At 33.4% G+C, this 15,510-nt stretch overlaps 3 protein-coding genes across 3 annotated transcripts in view; 1 reads left to right on the top strand and 2 right to left on the bottom strand.

Annotated features, from left to right (window-relative positions):
* Window positions 1-15,510, bottom strand: part of LOC136968077 (uncharacterized) — a 69,646-nt gene that overhangs the window by 41,726 nt on the left and 12,410 nt on the right. The window lies entirely within an intron of this gene.
* Window positions 1,711-3,372, top strand: LOC136968076 (uncharacterized). Its single transcript, XM_067262036.1, has 4 exons — window positions 1,711-1,743; window positions 2,214-2,454; window positions 2,555-2,661; window positions 2,842-3,372. Exons 1-4 carry the CDS (start codon window positions 1,711-1,713, stop codon window positions 3,370-3,372), a joined length of 912 nt encoding a protein of 303 aa, XP_067118137.1.
* LOC136968075 (putative nuclease HARBI1) lies at window positions 4,066-5,064 on the bottom strand. The gene is made up of 2 exons (XM_067262035.1): window positions 4,634-5,064; window positions 4,066-4,531 (listed from the first exon to the last, which is right to left on the bottom strand). Exons 1-2 carry the CDS (start codon window positions 4,945-4,947, stop codon window positions 4,153-4,155), a joined length of 693 nt encoding a protein of 230 aa, XP_067118136.1. The 5' UTR covers window positions 4,948-5,064; the 3' UTR covers window positions 4,066-4,152.

The following is a 15,510-nucleotide window of genomic DNA, read 5'->3' as shown; positions in this document are numbered from 1 at the left end:
GGTTCTTTATTGTAATGCCAATACTTTAATTACGATTAGTATAATTTAAGTAATTTTTGTTAACGAATGTAAATTATATCAATATCTTATATTTTTTTGAAGTTCACTTTGGATAATTAGCCAAATTTTTGGCATTAGCACACAATCTTTCCGCGGTGCCTGCAATCATTCCTGCAATCGCCTCCTAATTATCATTGAAATCAGTGGCCGTTACGTCACCCGTTACAACTAAACACACCATCAAAATGACAGGTGTTTATATATGGGGTTTCGTCTTACAAAAGAAAAGAAACATTGGTTAACTAATTGGTGACTTGCAAACATTATAAGCGCTTATCTAATGTAACTAATTGTGAGAAACTAGGGCTATAGGGGTGACCCTATAAACTACTTAATCGGCTACAGTCTAGTGAAGACCGCTCACTTTGTCAGTGAATGGCTTAGGAGGGTTGGAGAGTCAGAAATCTGGAGATTTCTGTCTCCTGTCAGGCAGACATCAGTTAGGATAAAGTTTAGGATAATTCTAATCGTGTTCTAACTCGCGATTCGTAACTTGATATATAAGTAGGTGGACTCGTTAAACAATCGAGTGGGGAAGTCGCCTTGGGTAAGTCGATGAGGTGTCCGGTTTCCGAGTAATCGACAGACAGATTATACATAACAATAAAAGTTTAATTACACATCTAAAAGTAGGTTATATAAGAGATACAAAGGACATAGATTAAATATGGCGATAAAATACAAATATTAGATGGTTTAATAGCGGTATGACTATTCTACCGTGTTTCCCCGAAAATAAGACTAGTAGAGGTTTTGCTGAATTGCTTAATATAAAGCGTTTCGTTTGGAAGCATGCCTGCCAAACGAACATCAGAGCATGCAGCTGTGACTTTTTTAGCCCTGCCGGCCTTCTCTCCTACCTTCACCGTTTGTTGCAGAGCAGCTGCATGCAGGACACGAAGACTTTGTTTTTTTTAACTTTTTCCGCCCTGTGGGCACTAAGAGGGCCTCTTTTAGTAGGCCCATTATGGGTTCGGCCAGGCCCACAATGGGGCGACCGGGTGGTGAGGGACGGGGCCCGACATATCCGAACGGACCACCCCCGAAAAATTTCTGAAGATTATTCGACCCGTTCGGATTCGATTCCGGGTCCCCCAGAGCGGTAGGTTGCCACTTTGACCGCTCGGCCATCCGGCCCGGACACGAAGACTGTCCGAACACACCTACCGCCAAACCCGATGTTCCCTTCCGTGGCCGTCACGTGTAAATGTTCAGGCAAGGCATCAAGAGGCTAGTCGCCTGCCGCCATAAGGTACACTGCCCTTAATGTGCTGTGGTGAGCTCCTCCTAGTGGCCGGAAGCCGCCATACCATACGAAAAATAAGACATCCCCTGAAAATAATACCTAGCGCATCTTTGAGAGCAAAAATTAATATAAGACATTGTCTTATTTTCGGGGAAACACGGTACTTCTTATGCCGCGTGGAGCGTATTTAATTTCTCAAATGTAGAGACAAGGGGTGCATATACTTTTGGAATCAAACTGATCCGAGATCACTTCGATCGTTCAAATCGTGTATACAAAGGAACTACTGCAATCCGATCAATCTCTATTTGCGTATACAAACGCCATCTAGGATCAACTGGATCGCGATCAAACTAATCCTAGCGGAAGGTAGGATCGTTTGGATCGGATAAAATAGATTAAAGATGGCGGCCTCCATGGTAGAAGTTAAGCTTGTGGTAAATAACGAGGAAATACGTGTAATTGTTGACAGAGAAACGTATTTAAAACTTATAAATGGCAAGTAAAAACATTATTATTAAAATATCCGATAAACTGAGATGAAAAAATTAAGTATTAAGAAACAATTTTGCGAGATTGTACGGCAAAAATGCATCATGGCGTACACTTTCCCGTTTTCTGCAAGTTGTTTTGTTGTTTTTTTTTAATTTTGTGAAGTTTTTATTTAAATGTTATTTTCTGGAAAACAGTTTTATTCACGGGGTAAATGTTATTTAAAAATTCGTATGAGCACAAACAGTTTTGTAAAATAAACGATAATTCATAACATAGTTATGTCGTTTAGTACTAACTGCAGTTTTAATATCGAGGGATAAAATGGATTGTTTTAATTTAATTAATTGATCCTTGTTAGTTAACATATACCGAGTTAAAAAGTTATTATACGTATAATATTTTTAAAACTCAGTATATGTTAACTAACAAGGAGAGACTATTAACTAATAAATGTTTAACTAAATTAACATGTTCTCTTTTATTTGCTTTGCCAGATAAAAATTTTGCGGAAGAATATGTTCAGACATTGTTAAAAAAGAGAAGAGAAGAAGAAATGGTTTTGCCTTATGATGGCAATAAACAACTGCACACAACTGTACACAATAATGAAGATGTGAGTTCTCATAATACAGTTGTGCAATATAATGAGCCAGGTAAGAAGTTAAAACACTGCTATGCCTGAATTACAATCAAATCAGTAATGCTATAAATAATACCATAGATGCAAAGTCATAATATATATGTGTTGTTTAGGTTCATCAAAGCTAATACAATGGAAGGATTCACAGGTTAAGCTACTGATTAGCTTGTATGTAGAGCATAAGAAATATTTTGACTCACCCAAGTTCACCAATAAAAAAGTAAGAAAAGAACAATTGCTGTTAATCTAAATATATATAGTACAAGTAGATCCTAATTACTCACTTAACTATTAGATCAGTCATTACTCAGAGTTCTTTTTTTTAATGCTGTTTCAAGCAAAGTTGTTTATTTTCTGTTATTTTTTTATTAGGAATTCATGAAAATTTTTCATTTTTTAGGTATGGATCATGATTGGAGAAAAGCTGAGGAATGAGGGCATACCTGTGACAAATAGTCAAGCAGAAATCAAAATGAAAAATTTAAAAAGACAATTTAATGCAGTAAAACTCTACAATAAAACTTCAGGAAATGATAGAAAAGAATGGAAGTATTTTTCTGATATGGAGATGGCTCTTGGAGACTTACCCCAGTTTGAACCCAGGGCAACTTTCAGCTCATCTTCCGGTTTGTCTGTGACCAATAATTCTAGTAGGTCACCAGCTGAAATACTCAGCAGTTCTGAACAATCACCATTATCATCAGAAATTCCATCTTCATTATCACCAGAAAATCCATCATCATCTTCATTATCACCAGAAATTTCTCCGTCCTCAGAATTAATAAATGCTAGAAAGAGAAAGCAACCCAATGCAGGACGGAGAAATGACAAAGATGATGAACCACCATCATGGATAAAAACATATTTTGAAACCCAAAGAGCTGAAAGACAAAACTTTAGAGAAAAATACTTTCATTGCTTGAGAGAATGATACCAAAAGAAAAGTAATAAATTTGAATTGAATTTATTTCATCTACATTCTTTTATGTACAAATGATTTGTTAAAAAGAAACAATGTTATCATTTACACTCTTAATTTGAGAGAAATTTTAATAAACTGATTTTATCATTTTTTAAAATGTGAAAAATGAAACATGAATAATTTTAATTTAAATAGTATTATCATTTTTCATTTTAATAATAATGATTACATAACAATTTCTTATTTTCTTTTTTTGGTTTATTAAGAGAAATTTAATAAACATACTTTTGTAATGGATTACAGGATTTATTAAGTAATGAATAAAAAATAAATATTGTTTTCTTTTCTCTTTTTTCAAAACCATGCAGTTTTATGGTTGTGGCTTAACAACAGAATAAATTATTGTGCATAGTAAGTCAACTGCTGTTTTATTTTGTCAATTTGCTGTACTGTAAAGGTTGTGAAGGTCAGAGAATTTGCACAAAATTGATTAGGGAAACTCATGGAATTTAAAACAAAAACTTGAGTAGGAACAATGTATATATTGCATCTTGCTTGAAAGAGAGTACATATAAAATGCTGTTTCACAATTATTTATGGTACAGTACATACTACATCAAGAAATGATGTACAAGTGAGACAAGAACAATTTTATCTGTACTAATTAGCTTCTAATGAATTCAGACAAAACAAAAATTCAATACAATACTTTAATTTATTTTATTTGGTTTTGATATACATAATTTTACTAATGAATTTAGTTTAGAAAAATATGACTTGAGAAGCTGATTAATTTATCCGGTATCTGTTTGCTTGTGACATTATTTCTAACATTATCTGCTCTCTCTTTAAATATCCCATTTCTCGGTCTTGTTCATATGTTATCTCCTCTGCCACATTTTCTTCCACTTCTGTTATTTGCACTCCATTTTCTACTCTTTCTTCATCATTACTCCATACTGATTCATCATTCTGTAGAACACAAATGTTATGTAAAGTACAACATGCAGCTATAAGTTCTACCATTAAGTCCATGCGAGACATATCCAAAAACTTCAGTCTTCTGAACCGACCAACTAGATGAGCAAATGCTCTCTCAATAGTCTGTCGACACGATGAAAACTTATTGTTAAACATAATTTTAGATGATGATAAAAAACCATTGTCTCTGTAGGAGACAATTAAATGCTTTCAAAGTTGGTATGCACCATCTCCTATGATATGAAAATCTGCATATGGAAAGCCATCACCACTGCAAACTCTGTGATACACTTCAGATCTCTTAAATATTGTGCAGTCATGAACAGAGCCAACTTCACCAATGTAACAATCAATAAAGCACATTTTCTCATCACATACTCCCTGTAGAACTAAGGAGTGAAATCCCTTTCTATTTATATATGCTTGGGGTTCCTCTAAAGGGGCCTTTATTGCTATATGCTTTCCATCTAGACAGCCAATAACTCCAGTAATACCATATTTCATAGCAAACGTCTGAGCAGTTTTCCTTGCCTTCTGAGCTGAAGGCCAATTTATAATATGGCTTTGTGTATTCAGAACATTTATAGCTCTAACAATTCTCATCAGGCATCTCCATGCAGTCCTCCGACAAACTCCAAATCTGTCTCCAACTCCTCTGTAATATGTGTGAAAACAGAATAGTACACTTAGTACAGAATTATCTCAATCAGTAAAATTATCGTTTTGCTTACCTGAACGATTCTTGGTTGGCAAGAAGCCACAGTGACATTAAAAGTAGCTGGTCAACTGACAGTGCATTTCTCCCTTTTCCTATTACTATTTCTTTTGATTGTAATAAAATGGGAACAAGATCCTTCAGTAAATTTTCGAAAGTAAGTCGACTTACTCGAAAGTGTTCCTTAAAAATATTTGGCCTATACTCTAATGCAATCTCTGAAACATAGTTAGTTATTTTGCATACCGATTTCTTTTTATTCTTACTTTTATATTGTGTTAAATAATTAAACAAAATTAATTCTTCTTCTTCGGATTCTGAATCTAATTCCGATAACATTTCTAAAATGATTCCTAAACATGCCGCCAACTTCGATCCTACTTGTATACTTTCCGCCATGACAGAAGCTATCTGTATCACGTGACAAGGACTAATCCGATTGTACAGATCAATCCATACAAAGCGAAAAGTATATGCACCCAAGGTTGGCATGATTTTAAAAAAAAATATGTTTTAAAACACAGGCATCGGATTTAAAACAAGGTTTTTTAAAAAAAATCTAAAACACTTGATCTAGTAAAATAAAAATATCACAGAAAAACTTCAGTGTAAGACTCAAGAATGTACTACAGAATGTTTTATCTAATATAAAATATAAAGTTATTAAATATATCTTTATGAAATGGCATTTTTAAGATTTGCATGTAGAAACACCAAAACAGGATTGATAGCAGTGGCTTCTTCAGCTTGAAGAATTTCTTATTTTCAGAAATGTACAACGCTCAGTAGTGTTTGTTTAGATGCTTGAAAACTTTAAGAAGCTTTGCTGCGTTTTCCCGTCCAAGTCGATTTTTACGTTTTGAATGAACAAGTCCACAGGTAGAGAAAATTCTCTCAATTCCTGCTGAAGAAGCTGCTGTGTACAGCTGTGTAAGTAATTTTACGCTGCTGTGTACTCTGCTGTGTGCAGCTGGGTACGCGTGCTGTGTACGCTGCTGCGTGCAGCTGTGTAACTAATTTTAAAAGAGGTTCATTAATTCTGTCACGTAGTGACTACCACCATGTAAGAGAAGTGATATTAGTTAGCACAGACTCTGCAAACATATGTTGCAGAAATGGGCTAGTTTTTGCCAAGTATTTTAACACTGAAGGCATATCGTCTGGGTAGAAAGCGTGGCACACTGTTAGTGCATCATCCTTCATACTATCTGTGATCCTCCTGAAAACTTGGGTCTAGAAGATTTGCTAAAAGGTGATAGTTTGTGATAGCCATATCAAATCTATCTTTGGCTGCTTGCGTGACTCCCAGTGGCGTGCCGTCATTGGAAGCGATAAAAGCGCCGATTCCACCTTCCAATGACCTTCCCTTGTATTTTATAAAATATAAATTTTCATATTTTAACGTACAGTACTTTGAATTAATTAAAATTAATATTTTATTATAACTGCATTATGTATCTTTTACAAATTTTTATACTACATGAGAAAAGAACGATAAGATTGCTATTGTATATTCGAATAATTCAGTGGCGGAAGGAGTGTCGAAACTGGGTCAGTTTCCAATCAGCCAGATTATATAGGCATTGGCGCATGCGCTTTACAGAGCATCAACGTCACTCGGTTTAGCTAGTGGATGCTTCACACATAAAGTTTCTAATTTTATATCCCGGATAGGTTGTGGGCTGTTAGCCGCCTGCCTGCTAGATATTCGGCCGCTCTCGCCCGATTATGTGAATCACGAGTAGACTAGATCAACGGCGGGCAACCCCCGGCCCGCGGGCCAGCTACAACTCGCGGAAAGTTTCTATCCGGTCCGCAAGATCTTTAATAGATTATTAAATTCTTTGTAATTTTTTTCGAAAACGATAAGAGAAATAAATGTAGTAATTAACTTTTTATTTATTTATTTCATGTTTACAGACTAAAAAAATTACAAGTCACAAGAAGGCGTCAATTAACTACCACGGCCCGCGGAAAAAACGTATAATTTATTCTGGCCCATGTTATAAAAAAGGTTGCCCACTGTAGACTAGATTTATAACTTAACCCAACCGATAGGAATTTACTGGCATGTTTTTATGATAGTTCTGTATAGTTGACAACAGTTTTAAAAAACTCCATTAAAATATTTGATGTATTTATTCTGCGTTTATTCCGCTCTCTCATCTTATATTACTTACGAATTTCGATGTTAAACCGGTGATATTACGATTTAGTACGTCCCATCTGTAAGAGGATGCAGAAAAAACGTGTACAATTCTAGTACAGTGATAAAAAATTAACTGTTACTTTGGTAGCATCATTTACAACCAAATTTAATGAAAGAGACGTACAATGCTACAGAAAAAGCTTTAGAATTTATTTTCCTTAAATTTACGATTTATGTATCGGTTGTCATAAAAATTTCTTTCCACTTCTTTCCCAAGACTACAGATATTCAAGTACAAAGTAACCGGTTTCGACTTATTTCTACTTAAGAAGTAGTTAAATAATTAACCGAACCAATCTCTTGCAGAGTACAGTGGAGTCTGATCTCTTCATAATATTAGATGTAATAAAGACAGAAATTTTTCCAGTTTAATGAGATAACCGAAAAGTTGTAAATTTTGGAAATTTCCGTGAACACTCGGTCCTAAAACGAATTAGTTAGAAAACGAACGACGGACAATCTGTTAAGTTTAACATATTTAGATTTTTACAGCTATGGTGAGAAACGTTTAAAATCTACAACAACCCTGTCGCGTCCTTTCAGATATACTAGTGATGCGACAAAAGAGGCATTTGACATTGACCGGTATCGGCACCCTCGGGATTTGGCACGGACACACCTACCTGGACCGTCTCTGATTCCATTCATTAGCCACTCGTAGGGAGCTACAGTATTTCACTAAGTGGATTGTTTTAAGATTTAAAAAGTAAAGAATATTTTGTTATTTTTATGTACGTTTCTTCACAAAGTTATATTTAATTATGTTTCTTTAAAAGTATATTCGTACAATTGAAGAATTTTTTGTACTAGGCATGTATATTCGTCACACATTTTGTTTTACCAAGTAAGTTTTTCTGATAATTTTAATTTGAGCCCTTATATCGTGGCTAGTGATTCAAAAATTTATTTTAAAAAAGTTTTGGCTCGAGACCGTATAATGAAAAAGAAAACGTTATTAAAAGAGAAAGACCAAAGCATAAATTAAATATAAATACGTCGTCAAAAAAATTTCGACGTTTTGACGATAAAATTTATGACGAATGACGATTCTTTCGTAAAATTGAAGCAATTGGAAATCAAAGCGGAATAGAATTTGACATTGGTAGACAATATAAAATAAATATTGAAAATTATAACAAGATAATTACGATTAATAGAATATATCTAAATGAATAGACGTTATATGTTTTTTCTCAAAGCGAGAATTGGAATTTAGAGGGCATGGGCAATTTATTGAATCTAATAACGGAGGTAATTATATTGAACTTTCTTATTTATTAAGTACGTCAGATAATCTATTAAAAATACATTTAAAGAAGTATACGGTTTTTACTGGCTTATCGAACAAACGAATACGAACGGGCCCTGACGCGCAATTAATTGGATTGCCCCTGTAAGTCGGCTTCTTACAGAAACACAGCTTCCCTATCATCAAATGTCACGGCACGCCACTGTTCTTAAGTGTTTTTATAATACACAAATATAGGGTCTTTCAGAAAGAATGCCACCATTTTAACTACGATTTATTACCGTATTTATGTTTATTATTAACTGAAAACAATTTAATATACAGTCCAACTCGTTTATAACGTCATCCATGAGACCGGCAATTTTTTGACGTTATAACCGAGTGTCGTTATCTGCGAAGTCTATTATTATCATAATAAATTTATTATCATATGTATAAAAATGCAAACTACATGTTTAAATCAACTTTATTTACATTATTATGTTTAAGTTTACATCGATGTAATTAAAAATTTCAAAAATTACCTTTTATAAGAAATTTCTTTGTCATAAATTTCAATAATGGCGGAACTTCCGGTTTTGAGAATAATGTCGAATCGAAAGGCAACAAAAGCTTAAAGTAATGTATGCCAATTAAAAATAATTTAATTATTTCTTTATAAACTATTTAATGCAATATGTTATATTAAAAATAATAGAATATTTAACAATTTAGCATAAAGTAATTTGAAAATGAGTACATAATAACCGATCGTCAAGTCGTTAAAAGTAGCAAATCTCACCCCACTGAAGTCAGGTGGTGAGAGTACCACCCACAGTCTTTCTAGACCCTAGGACTAACCACGTAGTATTTTCTTTGTGAAATAAAATTTCTAATCTAATTTTGTAAATTGGGGAGTGCTTCAAATATGACGTTAAAACAGGGTTTTATGTTGTTACAAGCGGGTTTTTTAACATTATCTAGTATAGTAAAGTCGTGGGACCGATCAAAATTTAACTTTACATTAGGGTTGTCGTTACATCCGATGACGTTATAACCAAGTTAGACTGTATTTCTAAACAAAAAAATTCCAAATTTTATCATCGGAAACTTCAATCAATGTGCCGTATCCTTCACAAAGATACACGGCCATTCTTCTTGACAGAAACTATAGCTTCTGGCCTGTTGTACCCGTACCTGCTGAAAAACTGGCTGTTTCTTGAAAAAATAATTGAAATAAACATACTTTTAATGAGGGTAAGCAGAAACATTAGCTTCAGCCAACATGTAGTGTGCTTCCCTTCTAACATGGCGTCGAAATGATGAACGCGTAAACTTACATCGCGACGTAATATACTTATAAAAAATATAAATTTTCCGAATTATTATTATTAGTTTTAATCTGCACGCCAGGGCATTTTATATCTACTACACTACTTTAATTCTGTTAGGAGATATGTGGCATTGGTAGTCGTTAAGTGTAAACTTTTAATATTTCTATCAATTTTAAATATAAATATATTAATATTTATATAAATTAAAGATCACAAACACTTAGGACATATTCATTTCTTCATTTTCCCCCAATCGTATAATACACACACATGTATCAATTTAACATTTTCATTTTATAAGTGTTTACAGAAGTGTTTCCACTTCATTAGGCAATTTCTGCATTGGCAGTTAACAACAGGAACTAGTTCTTTTGTCTACAATTCGTCTTTCTTTGTAACTAATCCAGTTTTTCTCATTGCAGTACAGCAAACCTACCTGGTTGGACGTGATTTTGGTGTGGTAAGTAACATTTTTCGTTTTCTGGTGCTAGAAACGGTATAGATCGATCATTTATAGTAAATAATAAATATATTAATTACTGACTAGAATGGCTAGTGTAGTAAAGAAAGTCGAAGGGTAGTTCTTCAGGATTTTGAAAAGAGTATGTACGAAAAACTAGACATAATCAAGGAGTGCACCGAAGACTCGAGAAATATGAGAACCGAACTGACAGAAAACGTCATCCAAAGATTTGTGGGTGTAGGCTTCCTTTATCTAGAGACTCAGAAAGAATTATTATCAATTAATTACTCAACAAAAACAAAAATTATGGCACTTTAACCGACCGCAGATAAATAATACCGATTCTGGGACTTTGTCGTCGTATTTTATCAAAAGAGTGTAATTTTTAAAAGGTCAAATTCAGTAATTGTCTACTTTATATTAAAAGGGTCAAAGGTCAAAGTTTATATTTTTATCCATAATTTTAGTAATTATTATTTGTTTGTCATCCAAAAATTTTCTAAAATTTCTGTCACTCGATAAAAAAAATTAAAGTCTGGAAACGCTTGGTGGCATTGCACAAAACTGTCTTCGGTTCTCGACGTCACTTCCTAATTTTCTGTTCGAATTTGCCACGTGACGTCATGAAATCGCTAGATATGTGGTGCACGGAAGTTGGACATTTTGCTGATTTTCCCGAAGTGTGATTCAATTTCACGCCGAATGTTGAAATATGAGGACTAAGATTTTTATCGCCATTTTAATAAAAGTATCGCCAAGTGGCGATTTTGTCGCTGTGCAGTGCGAACCCTGCAGGTGATATGGTATCAATCCTGACTTGGGCATTGCCGACGTAATACTGCGTTCGCACACAATGGACGACTCACTTTTATCTCGATTGTAACTGTCGCCAGTCGAATGTCGAGCTGCTGCTTGTGAAGAACCCGGCTGTTGCACGCGATGATATAACTGATATAACTACACGATAAGTCACGAACACCAACAAAGAAAATGAAACTTTTGATTAGAAATAAATACTTTTTCTTGCCACATATCTAGTAATAGCCAGATCTCGTCGTCTCTCCAAGTATCGTTTTTATTTCTCTGTCGATAGCCCGACACGTGTTCCGCAGCCATATTGTATTTTCTCGCGGGCTTGACATTGTGGGAACTCTCTTATGGGTACGTTCGTAAAGTCGAACGAATTAAACGAGAATGACGTCGTCGTTATTCTTATTTTGTTAGACTTTTCGACCGATTCGTTTATAACTAAATGGCTGTTTCTAAAATCGAAGATATGAATGTTGCTTGTGCATCCTTATCTGAAATATTTTACTTAGATTGCTTCGGGTGGACAGTTATTTCTATCGTTTCATCTTTTACCGTTTAAATACTCGAGTAGATTTAGAAACGTTGATGTCATCGGATGCCATTCTCTTGAGTCCATCGCGATTGAACCTCGTTTCAGTCGAGATTGAAGCGGTCGAGAGAGATCGCACCACTGAACAGTCGCCGACCTTGATCAAAATCTACATTGAAATGCTCAGTGCGAACGGGCTATTACAGTCACATACATCTACAGAGACTTCGTTTTGCTAAACAAGAAATGATGTCACGATTTTTAATCTCTCGTGTTTTAATTGTATGTTCTTTGGATTTAATCTCAGAGTCGCTACGCAAAGACTTACCATACTGGAACACTACTTTCAATAAAAAACGATTTTATTTTCTATATTTTAAAAAGGAATGCATTTCGGGCTTTATGTCCCTATCTACTCCTTATTATTTATAATGATAAATTTATATAAGAAATTACAGAACACATTTAATAATTATTTATATATAACCTAAGCGTACAACTGATTAAAAAAAATACAAAAAAATCACTTAAAATATAACTTGATGACTACTGAAATAACTAAGTGTTAAAAACGTAGAGTAAAACCAGTACAACTGTAATAAATTATAAATAAATAAATAAATATAGTAAAACGACAAAATACTGATAAAAGAAATAGCCAAAGAATGTACCGGTACCTGTGAAATAAAAAAGTAAAACTTGCTAATATATATCTATATTAATAAAAAAAATGACAATTAAAAGCTGTAAAAACATTAAAACTACCAAAAACTGTGCAAAAGCGAAATATGACGTGCTTTATTATACAACTAGCAGGTAGGCCCGGCGTTGCTCGGGCAAAAGTAACGGTAGCGAAGATTAAGATTATTACGTTATAGTTAACCTTACCGGTTTTCACAGAATGCAAGAATTGGGTCTTCCTGTTTCTAGACTAATTAGAGAATTGTTAGATGGTCTAAAAATATGTTCGATTTCCCGCAAAAACGAAAAGAAATCGCATCTGCATCTTGCACGTCGCTTTCTCTTAACAATTTCATTGTTACGTAACAATTCCATTGTTGACACTTCCATTGTTACTTCACACTTCTATTGTTGATGGAAGTGTTAAGACTTAATCCTGTCCCTCTCCCCCGTGGGGAGAAATTTCGAATAATCCCTTCTTGTTAGTGTGCGTTGTCTTGACGTACCCTAACTGTGTACCAAATTTCAACTTTCAACTCCTTACCGTTTTGGCTCTGCACTGATTATTATTATTATTATCATTATTATTGTTAACTCGTCTCGATTATATATATTTAGATGGAACACATCTTAAAATAGACTCTTCCTATTTTTGTACTAATGTTTGGGAGATTTCACTGATGATAATGCCAGTGTTTAAATCCATTTCGTTACTTTTTTTTAAATATAATAATAATTTAAATATCTACAAAATGATTTTTTTATAACAGTTCTTTCATTTTTAATAATTTGACGCTGTCGGGTGACATCTCGCAACCATCATGATTACATGGCGACTGCTCTATTAATATAAATACACGTCACAGCTCATAGATGCTCTGTTATTTTGGGTTTTAACATTCTTCCAGTCTCATCCACGTAATTTGAATTTGTTTGACAAGTACAAGTGAAGATACAAAAAAATTTTTATTAATCATTACGTCCATTTTTCTGTTAATTGATTCTTTGATTTTTAGAAAGTTTTGATTTCTTTGTTCAATGTGGGAGCAAGAATAATAATCTATAGTTTTAATATTTTTTGTACGTTCTCAGAAATAACCGGTGTGTAATGTAGTGTTTTTAAAATAAATTATCTGTTTTAGGTATTGTTTATTTCCTAGTGTGATTGTACAGCCGATTGTCAATAATTGTGTTGGGATAGTTGTTTTCTGTAATATGAGGTTTATGTGTCAAGTTTCTAAGTTTTGGTCTGTTATATCAGTTGTACTAATTTAATTTTGTTAATGTACATATTAAATACATTCTTTTTTATATACACGGTCGTACTGGAATAGAAATTGATGACCTTTCCGACGTCACACAGCTTAAAACTTTTTGAAAGTGATAAAATTATCAAATCTATGAACTGTGTATGTAAAAAGTTCAATACACCATTATTTTCATTTTTTATCAAAGCATGCATTATCTTGGATATTATTGGCTCGGTGAAGTATCATTTGAGGATCGAATAATTTCATGTTGTAAACAAACATGTTTCGTGCTGTTTTCTAAGCTTTAAACGCGATGAATAATAATAGTAATAAAAATGCTAATCAGCAGGTAATATAATATAATGATTTTGTTACACATTGAAAAAAAGGACTACATTAATGAACTTTCATTGCTTACCGTCAGTGCGCTGTATACTATGCACTCGGCTCTCGCCGTTACAAGAAGCGGAACTTCAAAAAACTTACAAGCTAAATACTCAATTTTCACAGTCACGTTTATCGGAAACGTTTCAGAAGTGGATCTTATTATTTATACAAGGAGCTGTTTGTGTTTAGATCTACACGTCCACCGAGTTTCCTTCGAATCGAAAACCCAAACGTTTGCCCCTATCCTTAATAAATTATTATAATTTTTTTTTTGTACAGAGAATTTCCAAAATGCCAGAAACCACACTTGAGAAAACAACGAAAATAGCTCCAATATCGCCACGTGGCTGCACTTTAATTATAGAATTGCCAGAAATAATAATGATCAACATATTTGAATACTTGAAAGATGCAGAATTGGATTTATGCAGACAAGTGTGTACCCAATGGAGAGAGATCATCGTAAATATAATGTATCACCGAGTAACAATGATTACAAGGGTAATTATTATAACATTATTTTGTCGATTAAGTGCTTTGATTATATAATTGCTACAAACGCTCAAAATTGTAAATCGATTAACATAAATAATTTCTAAGTTACGGAATTCAGTTAAAAAATTTTAATTACTGAAATGACGAATTTTAGTGTCTTATTTTGATAGAGTTTATATGATTTGTGCGTAAAACTGTGAGTTTTCTCTTTCTGAATCTAAACATTTGTAAATTTCTTAGAAATCGTTGGATTCAGTGCCATGTCTTTTCTCAGAATTCGTTTTTCTACGTGAGGTGTTTTTGCTTTTGTGTACAATATACCTCAATTTCGTCAATAGAGTAACGGTGTGTAACTTCTAAAAGGCGATTTAGACTGTTTTTCTGAGGATGTAGGGTTTTATGTAATCTACTCAAATGTCATAAAAATATATAATGGGTTTAAGAGCCCAAAACCGAAATGAATTTAAGCAGTCTGTCTGAAAAGTACATCGCCTTGAATTGTTTAACGTACGTAACAAAAAATCTCAGATGTAGTGTCGTTCTCCAGTGTTGCGTTCTTTTTCCTAATGTTTAATAACTGTTATATAATTGTTAGTGTTTGTGTGATGTGATGTGTGTAACAGCCGTAAATGTTGGATACTGTCGAATGTTTTTCAGTAAACTAAACTTAACATTTCTATTGTTTGTATTGTGCAATTGTCATAGAATGACTAAATGTATGAGTAATTGTTTTTTGGCCTTCATATAAATTCTACGACAACCTTGTTTGTTATTTCAAGTTGTAATAATATTCCCCATTTTTAAAATGTTTAATGGAACGTCGATAATTGACTATTCTTTTCAATTTCGTATTTGTTGAAATCTTAATTTTAAATTTAAAAAGTTTTATCAATTAAACAGATTTATTGTGTATTTACTTGTATAGAAGTTAGTTTAAAATTTAAAAAGATTTCACAGTCTTTTCAGACATTAACTCGAATACATTTATACAAGGTTACTTTTAGAATAATTGAATTGCAGTAAAATAAGTTTTCGTTAATTACATTATCTAAACACATTTATATT

This window comes from Centruroides vittatus, unplaced genomic scaffold (genome assembly GCF_030686945.1).
Source record: "Centruroides vittatus isolate TY-2023 unplaced genomic scaffold, ASM3068694v2 contig_1388, whole genome shotgun sequence".
NCBI classification, from domain to species: domain Eukaryota; kingdom Metazoa; phylum Arthropoda; class Arachnida; order Scorpiones; family Buthidae; genus Centruroides; species Centruroides vittatus.
Note: the sequence above shows the minus strand (reverse complement) of the source record. Positions and strands in the feature narration are given on the sequence as shown.

What these genes read in the sequence shown, in the direction of transcription:
- LOC136968076 (XM_067262036.1), top strand. Translation starts at nt 1,711, where the DNA reads ATGGCGGCCTCCATGGTAGAAGTTAAGCTTGTG. An exon ending in TGGTAGAAGTTAAGCTTGTG is followed by an intron (nt 1,744 to 2,213) that starts GTAAATAACGAG and finishes TTTAAAACTCAG; the next exon opens with TATATGTTAACTAACAAGGA. An exon ending in CCAAGTTCACCAATAAAAAA is followed by an intron (nt 2,662 to 2,841) that starts GTAAGAAAAGAA and finishes TTCATTTTTTAG; the next exon opens with GTATGGATCATGATTGGAGA.
- LOC136968075 (XM_067262035.1), bottom strand. Translation starts at nt 4,947, where the DNA reads ATGAGAATTGTTAGAGCTATAAATGTTCTGAATACACAAAGCCATATT. An exon ending in ATATTTAAGAGATCTGAAGT is followed by an intron (nt 4,532 to 4,633) that starts GTATCACAGAGT and finishes TGTCTCCTACAG; the next exon opens with AGACAATGGTTTTTTATCAT.